Here is a 22,988-nt window from a genome sequence, read left to right on the forward strand (position 1 = left end):
GTTTATATTCTCCAGGACAAGCACTGAAGGCGAGATCTTGAGTTGAAACTAGAATTGATTTTTTTTTTTAACTTCTGGGTTCGTAGATTTGCTTAAATATTATAGAACTTCGCATTTTGGTTGCTAATGCCATGTCGTTAGCATATCTCTCTGTAACGATTTTTCGTTAAAAAAACTGGCTAAATGTCGTCTGGAAGCTGAAGAAACTCGGCAATACAGCCCGTATCACGCAGAGGAAACAATTTTTGTTGTATTTTCAGGATGCATTCTTCACCTTTCCATGACTTCGAGCAGTCAATTGAGCAAAGATACGAAAGAAAGCTGAATTTTGTTCGTTTATTTGGACAGTGTGTCACATTAAGGATTTAAGCAGGGAGAGGCAAGTACACCAATTGAAAATGGCCGAGTGACAAGCGACTGGCAGTTAAAAACCAGCTCAAGCTGGTTGGGCAGACCAAACTGAACGGGCACGGCCAAACTACAGGCTTTAGATACAATTTGTAAACACTTTTTAGAGGTCGTACAATTGCACTTGTGTTGAAATTATTGTTGGTTTTAGTTTTTTTTAAGGAAGCATTCCACCACTTTCCATGATCGTGGGCTGTTTCGTTGTCGGTCCTATTGTTGGACCTGTACCGATACGGTAGAAGGATGGCTTTTATTATGTCCGCCATACCGGGATTGTTAGGATGGGTGACTATCGCCATGGGTGCCGATTTTCCTGACGAAAATCACTTTACCGTCCCTTAGGGGTCACGATGTGTAATGCCATTGCCTTTTCTAGCGACAGAATTATTACTGAGGATGGCAAAAAGGTTAAGTCTGATAGAACAAAACAGAGATAATAGGAAGGCCAAAGGATACGACCTGACTACAGGTTCATCACCTCGCATAACTCATTAAGAAATCTCACAAGTTGTCAATTTTGTTAAGATTAGCGAATCTAAAAATATACCATCGCCACTAAATTTGCCGATACGGTTATGTAATGGTAGGACAACCCCTGGTCCCTAGGTTGGAATTGTGTCCTCTCTCTCTCTCCCTCTCCCTCTCACTCTCTCTCACTCTCGCTTTCCTTCTCTCTCTCTCTCCCTCTCTCTCTCTCTCTCTCTCTCTCTCTCTCTCTCTCTCTCTCTGATGATCTGCTGTTCTGAAGGCATCTTTGCAAAATGGTGTACAGATAACTTAGGTCACCTTCATTTTTGATGTTTTAAAGCCATCAAAATTAACCCTAGCAAAACATCTTCAGTACCATTCAGAAAGTATATACGGGTTTTTAGACACCCTTATTTAAAACTGCAGATCATCGACAGTATAAGTGCCCATTAGGACAGAAAACTAATCTGGAATTCACAACGAGACATATATATCTAAGCATCAGAAAGAACTTAAGTAAATAGCTGTGCCTGAAACCAAAAGTGGTTAGGGATGCCTGGTTAAAAAGTGTGTTATTGTGCATTATAAATTGGTAATTGGCCCAATTGTGGCATATGGTCATCTATTGGTGAAAGATACAATAAATACCAGATAAAATCTTAGTATAATGTACAACAGCTAGTCTGACTTTAGGAAATTAGTATAACATCAATAATAACAATGAATTCCGTGCCTTTTGACTTTTTCATAACAAGAGAACTTAAGGCTTCGAGCATGTGACAGCTCATAAACTTTCAATCTTCACACAATTAACAATTTAATTAACTGCCATTAAAACATAAACATAACAACCGATAATGCTCTACAATTAGTTACTTTAAAAAAAAATTAACTAAAGATTAGGAATTAATAATTTAACATAAATTTTAGTCTGAGAAAAATTTCTTTCTGGGTACTTTACATGCAACAATGAAGTATTTTTACAATTATTATACATACACTGCTCCATAAAAAAGTGGCGCACTTTGAAATTTTGATTTTTTTGTGTGGTACTTTGGTCTATTACCTCTTCTTGCTTTTATAACAACCTCTAAACTTCTCAGCATGCTCATAATTAAACTTTTAATCACTTCTTGAGGAATTTCAGCCCACATCTCAATTAACGCTAAGGCGGTAGGTGGGTTACTTTTTCATTTTACCCAATGGCCAAGCTCGCCCCAAAAGTACTCATTGGGGTTCAAATCAGGAATACGGTCTTAAGGTGTGAATGTTCACATCTCAAAAGTTCTGCATAATAACTGTTGCCTTGCATTATCTTGCATAAACAAAAATTGTTCGCCAATAAATGAAACAAATGGCACCACATGTTCCTCAAGATTTAAGGTGCTCATCACTTTAAAGTAAAGGTACTGGGTTCAAATCCAGCAGCCCTGCATTTGAACCCTACATACTTACAAATGGGCTATTTTTTTTTTTTTTCAAAAACACCACCCCTAGGATTCATTTAATCTTGTAGTTGAAATATCCTCATTAAAAAGTATATATTAATTAAAATAATTAATAGCATAGAAAATTATCAACCAGTAATAATTAACAAATTGATGATTCGAATCAGGTATGTGGTCCAAAATGAAGTAGTATTATCTTTTTTACCAAGTTTTCAGCTTTTTATTAAGCCGGGCTGGAAACTTACTTTAAAAAAAACAAATAAAAATGGCACACACTCAGGTACTTCGGTCATTTTTTATTCTTATGTTTTTACTTTATACTATATTAAGTTATTATGTATTACTAAATAAATATTTTACTATATTAAGTAAATCATAGCCATGACTAGAATTTGTCACAAAAGTATAAAGTAAAAATATAAGAACAAAAATGAACGAAGTATCTGAATGTGCTGATTTTATTTTTGTTAAGGAGAGATTATTAAGAGGAAGGCATACCTGATCCCATTCTTCAATTTGTTAAAATAATTAATACTGTCAATTATGACTACTAAATATATATGGATTAAAATAGTAATTTTTCATCTCAACCATACTTTGCATAATAATTAAAATAATTACTTTCATTAATTGGACAAACTCAAAAGTAAATAATAGATTAATTTAATTGCAATATAATTTTTTTATAGTTACCAATGTTGAAAAATAAGCTCCAGTATTTTCTAACACTAGTTCATCGCTAGTTAGACACAAGATTTTATTTCTTCGTTCCTCATTGATAATATTCACAACTAATGTTTTGAATTGACATATATTGTGAAAATATAAACAATTAATCTTGGAAATATTAAAAATACAAATTACCTGTTCCAACTAATTTATTTATTTGTAACCAACCTTCTGTTAGTTCAATTTTTTATATTTTTTGCGCAACCTTTATCATATTTCAAGGAGTCAATTCTTGAATGTTAATATTTCAGTTTGATCGTGAATTTTAATTTGTACTAGACACAGTGTGAATTACAATACTTTATTATTTATTATTATTTTATAAGGTACAAATATAAAACAAGAATACAGATGATATTTGTTTAATATTGTATATACACGACATCACCTGTACATTACAAGTCTTCATGGTTTGTTATGAGAAATACGACTGTTTCCTCATTTTGAAACATTTAAAACTGCAGCCTTTTATTTAGAATATTGAGATGATTAGTTTTCCCTTTGGTAGACATCCCTTCCAGCGATTCCTGTACCCTCGGAGTCGCCGAGCCATGGGTACTTGTTAGGACACTCTCTGCATGTTGTTAAATACCTAAAAAAATTAAGTATTGGTTGAAATTATGATCTTTTCATTCTATGAGAAAACAAACCTTGTACTTGTGAAGTTGGCCTCTGGGGGCTTGAAAGAGAGAGCACATTTGTTAGGTAGATTGCACGGCTTTGGAGGAAGATTTTCCTTTTTGTTGCATTTCCAAGGTTCGTATGTGCTCAACTCTTTTGTAGATTTTGGATCTGTAGCCCAAGTCAATGCTTGAGTAACAGTCACAAACCAAACATCCTCTCTAAAATAAAATTAGAAATTTAAAAAATAGATATCCATTTGTTTAAACAATTTGTGAAAAATATTACAGGTTGCTAGCCCAGTCAATAAATTTATGAAGGCCATTTTCCAGCTCCTTGATCTGGAACCAGTTGGTGTGGAACGGCATCATATAAGGTGCCCGGTTTTGGTTGTAGTAGCGTTCAAAATCTTCCCTGAGCCATTCAAAGACCTCGGTGGCATCGTGATTATGGAGCACACATTGGTCTAGGTACGGGCAATGGCCACCCTCGTATGTCTCAACAAAATGGGCATTTAATGGAACTTCCCAGATGCCTAGGACAACATGTTTTGTGAACTTCAGAGAAGGAAAACTTCATCAGCAACATACCTGGAAATGATTTTGTGGGGCATGTCCCAGATTTGCATTCATGAGGGATCTTGTAGTCTAAAGTATAAGGCCAGATCGGGACTTTATAGGGTGGGATTCCCACAGAGCTGTCATAAATGAAACCAAAGTCTTCAATAACCTAGAAAACAAGTACAAAATATATCAAATTTAAAAAAAAATTAAATTACATTCATATATGTATTTAGAGTCATAATCAATTGTATTAGTTATTTAAATTAAATTTTACATTTTATATAAGGTCTTGGTTAAGATAAAATGCTAATGACATGAAAAAGGGAAAATTCTATAGATTGCAGGTTGAAATGAAGAATTGGTGTCCAAATGGATTGAAATCGCGACAGCTAAAATGGTTAGAGCAGCGGCAAATTGAGGATATTCGAATCCCACTCTTGACTAGCTTTTTCATCTCAAATCAAATTGAATAACGATTTCAATCCAAGGAATACTTCTAGATTTAATTCTAGTTAGCCATTGAAATATCAGACTGCATCTATAACTAATATTTAATAAAGCTATTCAGATTTTATCAAGGTTACAATTATTACTATAAGAACTAGGCAATCTGCAATGTAATATAAAAGTATAATTTAACAAATACATTACAAACTATTAATTAATCATTAGCTTAAGATAAAAAATTTAATGATGTTTGGTTGTGGGATGTGCAGACAATACAGAAAACAAGCGTAGTGCTCAATTCTTTAATTTCGCCAACGTTTCAAATGATTTATATTCTTTTTCAAGACCACACTGGAATAAAGTAAATCATTAAAAAAATCATGTAAATCATTCGAAACGTTAGCAAAATTAAAGAATTGAGCACTAAGCTTGTTTTCTGTATTGACTGCACATCCCACAACCCAATATCGTTAAATTTTTTATCTTAAGCTAATAATTTTATCTTGAGCTAATGATTAGTTAATAGTTTGTAATGTTTTTGTTAAATTATACTTTTGACATACATCGTTGAATATAACAGACATAAATGAAAGATAAAACATTTAATAAATACGAAAAGAGATCTAAAAAGGTTATCTCATGTGTAGATTTTAACAAACCATATATACTTTTAATTATTCATTACACATATGCAAACATAGGAATCAACCCATAATATTTATTTTACACCTACAATCCTAGTTGAAATAAGTTAATTTGGTAATAAAATAGTAATCTGTATAAATATCATTTGGGTCACATAACAAGAGAAGCTACTCTCTGGTGACCATTCAGTAGCACTTCTGTAGATGGGGAGGATTTCCAGGTAGAGAAGATGAGATAGGACCTCAACCTGAGTACATTTATTGTGTTCCTCTTTTTTTTTATAACTCACTGATCAGCTTCAGGCTGTTAGTCAACCTCCATAACTTTCCAGCAGCTCCTTATTGAAGGATCTTGTTTACCCCCACAAAAGCTCAAAGTGTATTCTATGGGCTCCTCGGTTTAGTCCCTGGTAGCATCCGTAAAGTATTTCTTCTGATTGCCCAGTCAGGAGTCCAACCATAATCCTGATTTTGTTGTGGTTACTTCCTAGTAATTCTTATGTAAGTCTTTCAGATGGCCCTTCTATGAATCTTTTGCGTGACTCATTCCTGAGGTGTTAGTTCTGGACTCATGAAGGATCCATTGTAGGGCGTTGTTGGTCGCAATTGTTTAGGCGTCGACATGGTGATCAGCACTGTAAGGTAAAGTCCTGGGTTCTAATCCAGCAGCCCTGCATTCAAATCCGACATTCTTATAAATTGGCTTACATGCTTACAACCAGCGACCCCATGGGTTGATATAACCTCGTAATTGAAATACCATAAAAAAAAAATTCATTTTTGAATATATCCTTTTTTGTGGCCAAGTGGTAAGTTTTGGAGCCTTTGTGGGCTAACATGCCCACTTTCTAATTACCTTTATGTCCCAAATGCCCAGGGACCCTTGCCATGGACAATGGTCAATGGTATCCACAAACTTATGCCAGGAATTCCTTAGGCCCTAAGTACCACCATACTGTCAATGAAAATCTTCCTGCAATGTGTTCCTATTCTTTTTATTTCTCTAATGCAGTTTTCAATTGCTATGATTTCAGCTTGGAAAACTTTTACACTTACCCCCGTTGGAAACATATACAATGATACTCCATTGAAATATCGAAAACAAAGCCAGCTAAGCTCAGACTTCAGAAACAATTTTTTTTAGAGGTTAAGTTAGTTTCTAAAGTTTAAATTTGCATCATGTGGTTCATGCCCTGTCATTTTGTGTGTGCTTTCACATCAGAGTTTTACCAGTACATTCCCAGGTATTATATGCCAACAGTAGCAGTGACAGTATGTTATACAGTTATAACTGAAGATAAGTTGACTTTCTTAGTAATAAAATAATTTGAACACATTTTATTTCATACAACTATAGGTAACATATGAAAAAACAAACCTGGTATTGCGTATTCCTTCCTGGTTTTAAGAACGGTGCCCTCATACCAACGATTTCACTTCTAGATATGTTTGCAAAATGCCTAAGAATTTCTCGCATCCCGATCATTTCGCCGACCCATTCTTCATATCCTTTGTCTTGGAGACCATTCTGCAAACTGAGAGTTTTAATCTTAGCATTATATTTTATTTTTTACTTTATAATAAATCAATTATGCTTATAGGTTATGATTATAAATTTTATATTATATTCTATAAATATGGAAGTTGATTTCTAATATATGTACTGCTTGGGGACATAAAAACGCCACTTCTTGTTTACATATTCATCATCATCAATATATGTACTGGGAAAATGGATCTATGCATAAAAAAGTTATTTTCTTATGAATACTTTCATGGTTTATGTTTCAAGGTTTTAAAAAATATTTTTAGTTTAATTAGGTGACCACAAAAACCCCACATATTAACATTCAAAAATAGATAATTTCAACAGACACAATTTTAAATAAGTATAACTATTTTAAGAAATTTTGCTCAGCTCTATTTCTGGACCTTACCAAAGCATTCAACTAAGTGTGGTACCCCAATCTCCATTTCAATTTAAAAAATTTCCTCTTTACTCTACTGTTCTAAAGTCTTAAAGGCTAGGTAAAGACATTAAAGATCCTCATTGTCCTTTTAAGGATGACCGAGTATACAGGAAAGCAATGTCCTAAAGTCCATCCTATCTGACCACTGGTTTAAACTGAAAATCAGCTCTGATTTTTCAAGCCATCATGCTAATAAAAGCCGACAATCCACGGACCAATCCTCTACACACTCTACACTTCTGATATATCCACACAATCAAACACACAAACTATAACATAGAAGTCACTGTGATTGTATCCACACACTCCGACCCTAGCCTAGCAACAGAAGCTATTTAAGAACTTATTGACCTCACTAACCGACTGATGCATTCATTAAACCATATCAAGCTTAATGTCCAACAAATTTTATGTTCATGTTCATATTGAGTTCTGACACCTGCCCACCAGTGCACATAAACAACTAAGTCTGCTACCTTTGTTTTACTTGAATAGCCCACATAGAATTAAGACAAGAAATGAACAAAAGATATGAACAGCTCAGACAACTTGTATACACAACAGACCAACCACTTGTACTTGCACAACACCCAGTATTCTGATTTGGACTGAATTGAGATGTGGGGCTTATGGAAATCCTCCACTACCCAATGAATCAATTCAAAGTCCTAGACATCCAATTTTTGGAGGATCTGTTCTGACATTTTTCCTCCACAAGATATCCCACCATTCAAAAACCACCGGTCAAAGCTCTTTCCTCAACATCCACCCACTAGAGCTCCTTCCATGTATTTCTGTTCCTTTGCCCAATTAGGGTTCTAACCAGATTTTTTCTTTTGTTTTTTTGTCTATTGCTCTAGTGGTCCGGCCTTCCCATCCCAGGCGTCAGCCACGGCCAAGATGCCGTGCCCAGGATGGCCCACGGGGAGGTGCCTGGTCGGGATTGATGGGAAGGCTATATGGCCGCATTCATGGTGTTTCTTCGACTCCATTTGCTACTGGCCATTTCTTACTCTTCATGATGGTTCTTACCATTTCACAGGTAGAGCGAAATTTGTTTTTTGCTATCATTGCTCTTGCTAGCGTATCTGTGTTTGCCCTGTTTTCTCCAATTTTATTTAACCATTTTCTGCAGGCATCTTTATATTTTCTGCACTTGAACACTACATGTTCCACAGACTCCGGCTCTCCACAATCGCAAAGGGGTGATTCGCGGATATTGAAGCTATTCAGCTTCTCCGCGAAGTCCCCATGACCGCTTAATACTTGTGCCATGTAATGATCTATTTTGATCATTCGCTCTGCTACGTTTGGGAATATTTTATAAGTATATCTGCCTTTCAAGCTATTGTCCCATCTTTGTTGCCACTGCTCTAGAACCCAATTTGCTGCTTCTTGTTCACTGCATACAGGTATGCATGGGGTTATACTGTTTTGCAGTTCCCACTTTGCACAAGCACTTCTCGCTCGTAATTCGATTGGCGATTGACCTGCTATTACAAGGCGCGCATCGGTGGATACTGTATGATATGCTTGGGTAATCGCTAGCAATGATATTCTTTGTGCCCTTTCAATGGTTTTCCAGCCATCTGACCGTAGACTATGTGTCCACGCAGGGGCAGCATAAAGGATCACCGAGTCGATTATTAATATTTGTCTACTTCTGTACGACGACCCCCAGGTAGCACCGCTCATTGCCTTAATCGCGGCCATTCTCGCTGGTAGCTTCTCGTATGTCGCTAGGGCATTTGCTTCAAGTTCTTACTCCAGCTGTCAGTTTTATGCCGAGGTAGTTTACTACAGTAGGTGCTCTAATTGTAACACCCTGCATCCTGATGACCGGAGGTGATCGGGTGTTCAATTTCCCTTTAAGCATCAACATTTCAGTCTTCTCCGGTGCTACACTCAGCTTAACTGACTTGCACCAGTCCAGCACCATGGCAGCAGTAGCGTTCCCTTTACGTTCTATTTCAATTTTCGTGTTAGCCTTAATAATTACTGCCAGGTCGTCCGCATATGCGATGGTCTCTATTTGATGTTCTACCAGTCTCTTGAGCAGATCTGTCAGAATCATTTTATTTCTGAACAGTAACAATAATTAAATATATTTTGCCAGTTGAAATTATCTACTGTTTATTATACTATAATTAGTTTTGGGCTTTGGGAATTAATACATATTATACTGTACTAATCCATATTTGTTTAGTGGCCATAATTGACCATATTAATTATTCCAATTAATTATTCTATTCATCTAAAGTTTTTGTTGAGATGAAAAATTAGTGACACGAGCGGGATTCGAACCCACGACCTTCGGCCACTGCTGTAACCACTTGAACTATCATGACTTCGATCCCCTCTGGCAGAAAGGTTAGAGCAGTGGTGTATTGAGCCGAAAGTCATGGGTTCGATACCCTCTCATGACACTAATTTTTCATCTCAATAAAAATCTTAGAAGAAAAGAATAATTAGTTGGAATTGTACTGTACATTGGCAATAAATATACAACATTCCTTGAAATGTATATAAATCTTCTCTTACGAAATTGTCTCCGTTCCAATTTCATGGCCTTCGTGGGCCAGCTCCTGGACCATGTTATAATTGCAATACTCGTGGGAGATGAAGAAAGTCCCTTTGATGGGGCATCCATTGGGGTTCTGACGGTTTTCAGAGAAGACCCTTTTGTAGTGGTCGAAGTTGTTCAAGTTCACTGCACCGTCGAATGTCAGCAGGATCATTTGAGGTGTCTAAAATCAGATCTTGTTTAACAAACGGCTTAATTCTCATCGTGGACATGTTACCTTTTCAGGATCCAGGCCGCCAGGGATAAGCGTCCCATCTCGTGAACAAAAGCAGTACGGCAGCTGGCATTGAGATAAATCGCACTTCTCAGCCAAGTCTACAGGCGGCTCGGTGCTTGGAGCCGGAGCTAAAAATATTACAACTTAATTACAGTTAAAGTATGAGATTCCTCTATCGGTAGTTTGGTTATTTCTGATTATTTTGGTCTGCCTATCCTGTTTACTCTAATAGTGGATCTGACGATTTGCATGTTGAAAAGCCTAAACATATATGGCAGACCAAAGCAGCAGGCAGGTTAAAATAATTGGAACTGCCCCAACTGTAAATTGGAAAGTGTTAAAAACTCAAAACCTCTTTCAATATATACATTTTTAATCAATATTTAATAAACTTTAAATAAATTATACTCTCAAATACAAAAACCAGGCACTCATATTTTGTTGTTTATTTCAAACTTTATGCATTTCTATTGTTACAGTAGTAACAAAATACTTATTTTAGTTAAACCAAATAATTTGAGATCAGGAATTCATGGGTTGTAGTAAAAATTATTTAATTATGATGGTTTGACAGAAAATTCACCAAAACACTGGAAAATTGTTTAGTGATAGATTAAAATTTAACTAACAATTTATTCCAGGTGTGATGAGCGGTTTCCCTTTTTTCGTGCGTGCGGCTCGTGGCTTGTGGCTCGTTCAAATACCGTCACTCACTAGGGTGCTCCAAGAGGGTAGCGACCTACTCCACTCTAGGCCCGTCAAGCCTTTTAGGGGTAAGATTTGTCAGGTTGCCCGGCTTGACGGGTGAACACCCTTTACTTACTTACTTCTAACTCTGGAGAAGGAGGTTTAGGGGAAAGATACACCAATTCAGACTGAACAACCAGGTCCCTTTATTTGATATAACTGTACAATTCCCAATATGTATAATCAACTAGTGAATAACGCCCTAACCCTTCTTATAAATAGCAACCCTTATTTCCTATTAAACAATTCATATACAAACTTATTACTGGAAGACTAATTCTAGATATAACTAATGCTTTTACTCTCTTTAACGAAACCTTAATACTAGGGGCTTAATTATTGGGATTGTAGACTAACAGTAGCCCGAAATCGCCCAACTGTTCTCCAAATCTTCCGCAAACCAATTGACAAAATTTGTTATCGGTTTCGTCGGTTCGGTGGTATGGATCCTGCGAACTACGCTGACTAATTTGCTGCACCAGTTCCCCTTTTGACTCTGTTTGACAGACTCACTTGTCATTCCACCGGACACTCCGACTGACTCAACTATGAACTCTCTTCGGACTCCACCCGGATTCTCTCTCTGGACTCTCTTCGGACTCCACCCGGATTCTCTCTTTGGACTCCACCCGGATTCTCTCAATTCCACTCTCTGATTGTCCTTTTTATATCAATCCGTTCAGGGAGGAGGTGGGGAACAGTTGCATTCAAAAATACTGCTATGCTTCCCCCTTTGTCCTCCCCAGGTCATTGAGCTATTTCGGATGAGTCCGGGCACATCAGCTAATCCTGAGAGCTGGGAAATAAGGCCACTCGTCAGCACAACAGCCAATTTTTCTAGGGTGATTGCCCCGGGATCGAAATTCTCAATCGAAAACATCAGCTGTTATTATTTCGCCAGCTTTTTTTTTAGCTGCGTCTGGAGTTCTCAAGAAAGACTGCGTCTGGAGTTCTCAAGAAAGACTGCGTCGGCTCCTGCGATTCCAGGCCACCTCCGATTACTCACCCCGGCACAATACGCTTTCCCAACAATTAGCTAAACTATTTCTACGTCTAATTTTAATATTTATAACAAACTTAAATTTTTACAACCCCATTTAAGATTCCCTTCTGGGGATCTTCACAACAGGTTTTGCTCTTAATAACATGATTATCTCCTCTGGCCTCGTAGAGGGCCTTAAGGCTCTTAGGCATCAAGTAAATAAGTGACCAGATTTTGTTTTGTAGAACAGAATCCCATACTTCAACAAGAGCAGTTTGAAATTGTTCAACACTTGTTGAAACCCAACTCTTTACTACGTCCCATAAGTGTTCTGTATGATTCATGTAAGGAGAACATGCTGGCCAATTCATTGTGGTGATACCTACATCCTCCAAGCGATGGGCAACAACTCGAGCCACGGGGGTTGAGCATTATCATGCATTAGCATGAGGTAGCCCCAATAAATGGAGCGAAAGGGCCACAGCTTCCAGAAGATCTTCCTCAATGTACCTTAGTGCAGTCAAAGATACATTCTGTATGATAATCAGTTTGGTATGAGCATGGATGTTGATTCCATTGATGTTGGTATAACAGTCTTGGAAAAGGCCGAGGAATATCAAGCAAAGCATTCTCCACATCTTCACCACTTCAATGGTCGCAGTCATGTGATTGCCATAAACCAAACCGGCACTCATCTGTAAAGAGAACAGTCCCTTCTTCATTGTTCGAATGTTGCTGCTGCATGCTGATTTGCGAATTTGCCTTTCTATTCGATACCTCTCCAGTAGTAGAGAACCTGATGCAGGACATTCTCATGGAGCCTTTTAATGACTGTTTTAGAGCTCACCCTGATATTATGGACCATTTGTAGTTGTCTACCTATCAAGGAAGCTATTAATTGACAGTTCCTTAGAGCGTTAAAAGCAATCAAAATATTCTCTCCAGCCATCGTGCATATTGGTCAACAACTATCTTCTCTTAGCTTGCAACTTCCAGTGGCACTAAACCAATGTAAACCACCGTGGATGGTAGCATGTGGCACACCCAGGACTTTAACAAACGCAACATTGGTCAAATCACCTGCTTGGCGAGATCTTCTCAACTTAAAACCGAGTTTTTAAGAATAAATTAATAATTAACTTTTTACTCATATTTATTGTTTAATCAAAGAAAATAATTTAAAAACCAATTAACTTGTTTGACAAGTTGGCTCTGGAAAGGGTGAAATTGATCTGATTTTCTTTATTTTTAATCTAAAGAATGTAAAATGAGTAGAATGCTTTATTAAGGAAAACAACATATTATTAATGCTGTGACGTTTTAAGTCAATTATTAATATTTATACCTAGTTATTATGGAAAATTAATAGGAGTGTCCAGTTTTTGTTTTTGAGTGTATATAAGCATGATAAGAAATACCAAAAATAATGTTTTATTTCTTGGGTTGTAATATAAGCAAAATAACGTAAAACCGGCATTACAAATAAAACTTAAACTAAAATAATGGATGTAGAGATGACTTACTTGTTGGAAGCGGTCCACAACGTGCTTCCGCCTTAAAAGTGCACAATTTGTTAACATCGTCGAAATAAAGACCCGATGGGCATCGGTTTAGGTAAGGATAGTTGTCAACGCACTATAAACAAATTTTCCATTTGTTAATGTTCATACTTTATTATCATTATTACTATTTATTATATAAATTACCTGGTAGAATCGTCTGCATGTAGCAGGATCGGCAAAATTCCCATTTCCAGCTTCTTCAGGGCAGACGAACTCGATGTCGTCTTTTTTTTCTTCTTTCTTTTGACTAGTTACTAAGGAATGAAGAGAAGAACAAAATATGAATAACTATTTTTACTAATAATTACCGGACTGTTTGGGCGATTTCTATGGAGTTCAGGAGTAATACAGAAGTCTACAGAAATCACCCAAACATTGAAGATGGCAAAATGCCGAAATGTGTCTGAACAAAGAAAAGTCAGCGAGGATAGGTAGACCAGGATAATAGGTAGCTATCAAACAATAGGTTTATTATTTGCAGACCATAGGAGGAAATTTCACTATTTTAAATGTTGGTTAATTTATTTGAATCAAGGTTATAAGCAGGTAGAGGCAGGCACTCGTAACCATTCTGAAGAGATTAGGCAGGCCAGAATCATAAGCGACCAAATTTCAGGTATATCACCCAACAGGCCACAGGTCGAAATCATCCAAAAACTAAAGATAGCGAAGTGCCGAAACACGTCTGAATTAACAAAAATCAGCAAGGATAGTCAGACGAAGATGGTAACTAATAAACAATTTTCTAATAAATGTTTCTTTTTTTCTTTAATGAAAATTCATCATCTATGATAGGATCCGCACCTTTTCTGCGCATCAGATGCCTAGTCCATCAACCTTGGCTGATGTTACTGGTTTTGTAATATCAATCACACTTCTCATTCTTTTTCTTTTTTTTACATATGATGAATTTGCCGTTTGAGTCACGTGTAGGATAAGTTGCCCTCTGACAACACTCCTTCATAGTGATACTTTATAAATCTTCATTCAGAGAGAAGGTCTCAGGGCCACTTTCGCTTTAATCGTATTGGAGGATTTTCTGGTAGGGTTGGAAGTGATAAATGTTATGCTAGTAGATTATTCTGGATTCTCAGGGATTGTTGAAATTTTTCATAGTGATTTTGATGAGGTCATGTACAAGCGGGATGTGGTGGTGAGTAGTATGATTTGCAACATAAAAAGCAGCATTTATAATTTGATGTAGAATTTCAAAGGAGAAATGATTGGAGATGTTGGGAATTGGGATCTTTGGTTGAGCTCCAGACTTCACAAACGTATGTCTAGAGGGGTCTCATTGTCTTGAAAACTAAAAACTTGTTTTCAATGTTTAATTTTGATCGTGAGTCAAGTAGTCATTTTAGTTTTTATAACGTTTTTTTTTCTTTTCAATCTTGTGTGACAACAAGTCAGTTGTTTATCCAAGAAAAGTCCAAGAAAACGCACGAGGTCAGTGGTAGGCAATGAAGTTCGATATGCTCACCAGAGGACAGATACTTTTAAGCAGGGTAAAATTTATCTGTACACTTTTCGTTAGGTTTATTTTCATTCTCTACTTCGTGACTGATACTGTTAATTCATTCAGATGTTGTCGTAAGTGTTGGGTGTTAGAATCGCTATATCATCAGTATATATTGAAAATAGAGAAGGACCAAGAATACTTCCCTGAGGAACACCCGTCCTAATGCGTACTTAAGGTGAGAATTCCCTGTCGGACTCGGCAAAATCTCACTGTGAGAGAGTCCGCATGATGGAGGATGTTCTTCAGTTTGGAAAGCAAGCCCGAGTGTCAGTCTCGATAAAAGGCCTGCTCTACATCAATTAAATATTTAATACGACTCTTAGATCCCGAAAAAATCATATATTTTCACATTTCCAGTTAAACATTACAAATTGTCTCTGACTTTTCTCTGAGTACAGGTCGGCTGTCATTACACCAATAATTGCCGTTTTTCGGTCAAGGTTCCGTCGTACAGCACGACAAATAATTACCCCTTTCGACCATCCTTGGTACAGTTTATATTTCACGTTGGTTTCGTAAAAAAGCGAAGGGTGATTTTCTTTTTCTTTTTGGTCAATTGTATTTTCCCTTGCAAAACCAGGCAACGCCCGGATGTGGACTTCAAAAACAGTTATGTGTCGTATCGAGAACCAGACAACCTTCATGTCTCAACCCGTTTTTTTCCCTACTCGTTCTGCCAACTCGGCTTTAAATGCTTATTTATATTTCTTTCCTGGGGCACAAAACACCGTCCTCAACAGAATCGACTATATATAAAACCCTTTGTACCATCATTATATACTAAGATCTGTCATAGGTTGAACTGATTTCACACAGAATTTTTTTAAATCTCAGGGTTTGTTCAAATTTACATCAAAATACCTACAGCCGATAGAATTTCATTTCCTTTTCCGGGTTGTATTTTTGGAATTGTATCCGCGGGCAATTACTTACAAAGCTCATTTCGTAGTACCGCGGATCAAGGACTCTCATCTATGTACTTGAAGTAGCTTCTGTAGCGTGGCACTATTTACTAAAGAGAAAGTCTCTTTCTCAGGGTGAAAAGTACAAAGATATGGTTGTCGACTTCATAGTTGTACAAAATCAAAATATTTTCAAGATTTCAAAAAATAAATAAATAAATAAAATGAAAGCATGATTACCTACTAATCTTGAGAGGAACTAACCTAGTGTCTACCATTTTTATGTATCCGTTATGCAGGTCCTGGTAGTGTTTAACTTTTTTTTAAGTTAAAATACTATTGATTATTTGACTATCAAAGAGTCTCAGGACACGGGTTACGATCCCAACCCAGAAGATATTTCAAGAAGAGCTTATAATGCTACTTGATATATTTGATTATATTAATAACAAAAATAATACATAAGTTGCTTAATAAAAATGATATATGATGGAGTAAGTGTGGTGTTCAATACTTTTTAGAAGGATAGTTCCTACTCACAGTAAGTTGTTTCGCAACGTTCCGGATTTCGAGCCTTTTAGCTCATCATCAGATTGAAGGACTTCTACAACCTGATGATGAGCTAAAAGGCTCAAAATCCGGATCGTTGCAAAACAACTTACTGTGAGTAGGAACTATCCTTTTAAAAAGTATTAAGTTGCTTAATTTTAATTATTTAATTATTGTCTCGTATTTGATATATAAATACATAACAATAATACATAAATGGTAAGACTTTAAGCTTAATTATTGTTTCTAACCGGTTGAATCCCCATAATTTGTCATGGAACATGGAATTAACAGGGGATTTTCCTAGGTAAATCTTGGGGATTTTATAAGTATTATTTAACGCGCACGAATTTTATTCAAAATTATTACAAACGGTCGTTAAATAAAAATATGGACGTATGAAAATAACTTTCGGATGGTAGAACCGGTAGAATTTCATAATGTTTCGGGTTTAAAATAAGCTTCGCGCCTGCTTTTACTAAGGTCATGACAGATAGCATATTTCATCTTACTTTCGACTCTTGGGAAACGTAAAAAAAAATCTCGAATCGTTTATTAAGCAGTTGAAAGGGGAAAAAATGGAAATCTGCGTACAGTATCTGAATCTCCCCGCTTCATTTTTTGTTTATTTCTTATCGTTTAATCATCCCGCAAAGAGTTAAAAGTCTTCAAGGATGCCGTCGAATTGTAGACATCGTTTAACGAATTTCTCTTTATCCTCGTTTTACTTGGCTTTCACAAGGTGACGTTTCTTTCATAAGATGAGGACGGAGCGGTCATGACAGACCGGCCAGAAAACCGCTCGACAGTAATAAGGCTTCTTTTGTATTCAGAAAGCGTCACGATCTTGTATAAATGTGCCAAAAGTTCACTTCCTGTATGTCTGTATTAGTATATACTAGCTTTACTAGTACATTATAAATACCTTGTGCTATATTTTTAACATTTCTATCACCATTGTATTGAGCTTTTGAGATTGAAGATGACATTCTTATTTATTTAATGGTAATCGATAAGAGTGTGAAAGAACATAAGATGGGACATCTTAGATACTCATAAAATCATTCTCACTAATTAGGCTTCCGTCCACATCATTCCACGATCCAAAAAGGCTTCGGAGTTGTCGACTCATCTCCTCTGCTTTTGAGAATAAAAAGTATTGCTTGGTGCATTCTTAGATGTAGCATAGGCTTTTGATAGGGTCTGGCACCCAGTATGCTTTATAAACTTAAAAACCTCCAACCTCCTTATAACCTTATCCTTAAATCCTATGTACCGACCGCTGCTTCAGAGTGAGGTGCGGCAAAGAGTTCTCGGAAATCAGTCCGCAACAAGGGAGCAGTTTTGGTCCCATCCTTTATTTCACTATACTGCTGACCTACCCTAATACCATCATCACAAGAGATACCAATTTCCATTCAAGTCAAATACTTAGGGCTACATCTAAACAGAAGATTGACGTGGAATTTCCTCACAAGATAAAAAGACAACTTAAAAAAGACTTTAACACCCATGAAGACTTCTATGAGCAAAATCGACTTTGACAACTAAGACAAAGCTAACACTGTACAAGACTTTACTAAGACCAATACGGACATAGTGGAGTGGAACTGTGGGGTACTGCTAAGCCACCCAATATCCAGCGCATCCAGTCCACCACAATACCATCATCACCACCTACGGAGACGATACCGCAATTTTTTCTGCTAATTCGAATCCTATCCAAGCAACCTCCAGCATCCAAGAACACCTTGAGGTTATCGAAGACTGGTTCAAAAAGAGGAGGTTAAGACTGAATGGAGTAAAATGGACTCAGTTCACATTCCAAAAACAGTCTTGCAGTTCAGTCTTGAACATCAACAACAATGAAACTACCATTCAAATCAAATACTTCGGACTATACCTAGACAGCAGAATGTCATGGAATCCCCACATAACACTTAAGAAACAACAAATTAACAGACGAACTGGATAACTACGTCGGCTTATAGTCTTGAATCTGGTCAAAACTAAACTAACTTTATACAAGTCTTTACTGCGACCATTTTGGACATACCTAGTGGAATTGTGGGTTATCATCAAGGCATCCAACATCGATCGCCTACAATCCTTCCAATCAAATGTCCTCAGATCGTCAAAGCTCTTTAATACACTATCTACGACGACCTCAAGATTCCTTTTGGCGATGAACTGATCCTTTCCCGGTTCAAAAACTTTCACATCAGCCTCTCGATCCATCCTAACCCTACTGCTCAAGCCCACATTCCCATACCGAGAACCCTCCTTGCCCCTCAATCCTTCTTACTAAGAGCCAGCATTGGCGGTTTCTCATGGCAGGCGTCCTCGGTGTGCAAAGCTGGCATTAGTGTTAGCGCTATGACAGTGTAAAAAGTGTTTGGTGATCACATTTGTAATACATACAAATCTGTATAGGCTACAAATAAATAACTTTTAAATAAAGATGGAATAGGCGAAATTAATCAGAGAAATTCGAAAGCAGGTCCATATGGCAAGATTTCCTCTTGGGATCCCCGGGGCGAAAAGTACGTTTCCGATCGTGTTGGTCTGTCTATATTCGAAATTTCAGTCTGACAGAATTTGTGAAATGCCGGGCCAAAACAGCAAGTCCAAATTATGTGAACCAATGAAAATAATGGGAAATGACCTTTACCTACTTATATCCTTTAGACCGAAAATGACCAAACTATATGTTCCTTACCTCGCAGACCATAAGAGAAAGTCTCACTTGGTTTTTGGTGTATGTTAGTCTGAACATTCTTCTCTGATAGTTTTGGATCCACAAGCAATAAAGGCAACGAATCGTGTGCAAGACGTGTAGAACATTTATGATGTTATTTGAAAAGAAAAGAATGAAATACTGGAAATTCTATTCAGCCTGGTAGGAAAACAAAGTTGAAGTTAGATCATAAAATTAGCACAAGACCATTATTAGACCCTGGATTTATACATTTGACTTTTAGAGTACTACCAACATTTCCGCCAAAAGCTCATGCCATACTTGACCTTTAAACAACTTGCAACATTTTGGTCAAATGTACTTCTCGACATTACCAATGCTTCTACATCTTTTTTTCACACTACTGCTACAGTCAGACCTTCAGTCCTAAAACCGACGCAGTGAAGACGGCGAGAAGTGTGACGTCTGACAGGCAAAAAAAAAACAGCGAAGATAGAAAAAAAAGGTTGTGGATCAATGAAAATAATCGAAGACGACCAAAACTGGTTTATCACCTGGACCCACTCCAACTGGACTTACGATCTTGATCTTTAGAGTTCTGACAAGCAATCTAACGTAAACTGAATCCCGACATTTCTGTCTTCACATTACCACCAATGCTTCTACACCTTCACTGAAATGTATTCAAACTCTGCAGCTTTTGTCTACAGAACCGCACTGAAGATGGCAAGAAAATGAAACGCTTCTGACGGACCGTGATCGGAACCGTCCTAATTACACACGCATAATGGAGTTGTTCTTTCGCTTTTGTTTAGGCACGTAGATCTTTTCTGCTATTGCAGTTTTAAATCCCATAATGTTCGAATCATCCACCAAGAATGTGAACGGCGCTTTTCCAAAGACGTAAGAGTGAGGCAATCTGGCTGAGAACGGGAATCCATTGTCCCATGCGGGCAGCCATCCCTCAAAGTGACTTTCACATTGTGGGTAATTGTTTCCACAAGAAAATCACGGATGCCTGGGATAAGTAATTAACTAGCAAAACGAAGATATGCATCTGGGTTAAAATTCACTTCTGCCTAATTGTGAACGATAATATAATTGAGTTTCAAATGAGATAAAAGGGTTGTTTTGCACAGGTCGTCAAATAATACGTTATAATGAAATAAATTACTGAGCCTTTAGGGGGAGGAGACTTTCCAACGTGTTTTCCCAAAGATATAGATTATTTTGTAAGATGTTTACGAAACTAAATGTCCATAGAATCTAGAAGTTTACTTATAATTAACCTTATGATTCTTCCTTCTTGAAGGTGGGATAATAGGTCATCTATTAAAGGGGAAGTTAGGGCGGCAATAACCAATATAATGACAAACTTTCATAATAAAAATAAAAACAACACCTCATTGGACAGACACGAATTGAAAATTAAGAAAAATAAAGATGACCTATTATCCCACCTTCAAGAAGGAAGAATCATAAGATTAACTGTTGAGGTCAAAATATAAGAAAACATCGTTACTTATAATTAACATAAGAAGTATTATTACAAATGAAATATATATTTTATCCAATTAATTATTGACCATGTTAGATCATCCTGACCTGCCTGATCTCGAATGTAATGTAGGTAGAGATTAAGTGAAATGTAAGACTCAGGGAGGATTTTAAAACTTTAATTCTCTTTGAAATGCTAAAGACGTTCAAAAATGCCGACTAGGAACAACGGTCTGCCATCTTTAATGTAAACTGGACATGTATCGTAGATGACATCCTGTGTGCTTTTCCTTGACGAAAGGGTTAGTGACCGTACAAAGATTTTTACAGTTTCATTTATCGATTGGGAACAATAACAAAGGAACCTTATGCCCGTGGCTAGGAAATAGATGAATAGATGAAAATCCTTTTCTACTTACAGAAAAAATATTATAAAACCACTTATGTATTGCAATTTCTCTTAGTTTGACTAGCTTTATTTCTCGATATAAAATGTAATTAAAAAATTAGTTTTATTACACATTTTTGTCCTTTTTCGAAGAGGTCAGACGACTAAATATGCTGGCTATATATGTAATAAGAATACTAACGTAAATTTAATTTATCTTGACCTATTTTCATCTGAAAAAAACCAACCGGTTGGTTGAGATGGTAGTTAAAAATCCCCTTCCACAATCTGGTCGATCCGCTGGAATTAAAAGGCGTAACGTAATTTGTAAATTTTATTATGGCATAACGCAATGTCCATTATATAAATTCTAAGAGTCATACCGGCCATATTTAAACTATTACAATATTCTAAAGTATTACATTTATCTATGATATGTGGTATTATCCTTCCTTTTTTCCTTTTTGGATATAAAATTGAACATTCCTCGTTTGGACAAAATAAGAGCGATTGTGGTCGTTGGACACTTCACTGGTAGAGAGTCAATTATTAAAAAACGGTCTCAAAAGACTGTTTTGAAAAATCGTTTCGGCAGCTTCAACGTTACTGGAACGTTGTCTCGAAAAATGCGTAAGTCGAAAATGCGTTTTGATTCCGTTACAGGAGAATAGAAAGTGAAGTCGATCCCCTTTCACTCCGAGGTGAGAACCTGAACATAGACTATCAACAGTTCGAAACGCGCACCTCTTAGGTTTGTGGTGGTCGTCGTTGTTCTGTTATTCCAACAATATACAAATCCGACCTACTTAGAAAACCTTTAAAAGTTTTCAAGTCTGTATTGAATATTTTAAAAAAAATCAACTTAAAACTGGCATTTTGTCCGAGGAAGTATGCGAATGTAACCAAATTTTTGACGTTTCTTGATGAAAGAGAGACATTGATCAAATTTGAATTTATGCTTACCTAGAACTATAATCTCTAGAAAGATGATGGCATAAGTTGGTAGCATGATGTTCTACGTTGTCATGACCCTGGTAAGACTACTCTCCAACATACAGGCTCCCCTCCTTAAAAAGCCCCCTCCAAGATCCTGGAATCGGAAATCCTCCCAGTGTGGGATTATAATTTAGAAATCCGCGAGCTCTCTTCTGATTGAACTTAAACCCGGTGAAGTGTTGGGGGCAAAGTTCTACAATATATAGTACTTAAATTTGAAAGATAGAAGTTAAATTCCGAAAAAAAAACTATTTTTTATGCACATTATTATGATTGAGCCACCAAGCCCTTAAGGTGGCTTTGGTATTTATTAAAGTCGAGATGAAAACATTAGTGGAAAAACAGATGGACATTCGGAAGAATTTTCAGTGTATTTTGTTCATATTGGACATTTTTCCGATGGTGTAGTATCTTTGAAAATAGGCGCGTCGCTGCTCATTGGTTGAATACATCTAAAAAAAAAAGTATCTAATGGTGTTTATTGGGTACATGTTAAAAACCAAAGAATAGGTTATGAGGGTCTCTTATAAAACATTAGGATGCCAGAAAAACATAGCATAAGTTTTGCTTTTCGTTCCTCCCGTACCCTCGTTAGGAAACTGGTATAAAAGGGGTTGATTTAATAGAAAAGGCAATCAACTCGAATCCAAATCAAATGGAAGAGTCCAAGCAGCCAACCAACCTCACCCAGTCTGGCAGATTGTCATCTAAACCCAGCACTCAGTTATCTTAGTTATATCGTTTTTATTTTTGAAATCTATGAATTTTCTAGATTCTATGAAAATGAAAGAAATTCATCGAATGACTATGACATAAAAGATACCGAAACGTCCCCAAAAGGTATCAGTTCTGTTTACAGAAAAAAACCTTGCACCTTTGGAAATTGGTAACAGGACATTATGATTATTCCATGGCACTATAATAGCGTGTATAGGGCGGATGTGATGCGACATTACTCGTTCGGGGCGAATCGTGACGAAGTACCGACTCCCTGAGCGCAGTTTCGGCTATTCGTGACAGATTCACGGTGGATTTCTCGTCATGCTCTT

The 22,988-nt window shown here is 36.8% G+C and overlaps 1 protein-coding gene across 1 annotated transcript; it reads right to left on the reverse strand.

Moving 5' to 3' along the window:
• Window positions 1-3,399: 3,399 nt before the first annotated feature.
• On the reverse strand, window positions 3,400-22,010 carry LOC106670276. The gene is made up of 10 exons (XM_014400460.2): window positions 21,907-22,010; window positions 13,535-13,644; window positions 13,352-13,463; window positions 10,100-10,227; window positions 9,840-10,045; window positions 6,707-6,863; window positions 4,265-4,403; window positions 3,963-4,209; window positions 3,704-3,895; window positions 3,400-3,645 (listed from the first exon to the last, which is right to left on the reverse strand). Exons 1-10 carry the CDS (start codon window positions 21,950-21,952, stop codon window positions 3,543-3,545), a joined length of 1,440 nt encoding a protein of 479 aa, XP_014255946.1. The 5' UTR covers window positions 21,953-22,010; the 3' UTR covers window positions 3,400-3,542.
• Window positions 22,011-22,988: the final 978 nt, after the last annotated feature.

The sequence above is a fragment of the Cimex lectularius genome, unplaced genomic scaffold (assembly GCF_000648675.2).
Source record: "Cimex lectularius strain Harlan isolate CLEC.00 unplaced genomic scaffold, Clec_2.1 scaffold94, whole genome shotgun sequence".
In the NCBI taxonomy this organism is placed as follows: Eukaryota; Metazoa; Arthropoda; class Insecta; order Hemiptera; family Cimicidae; genus Cimex; species Cimex lectularius.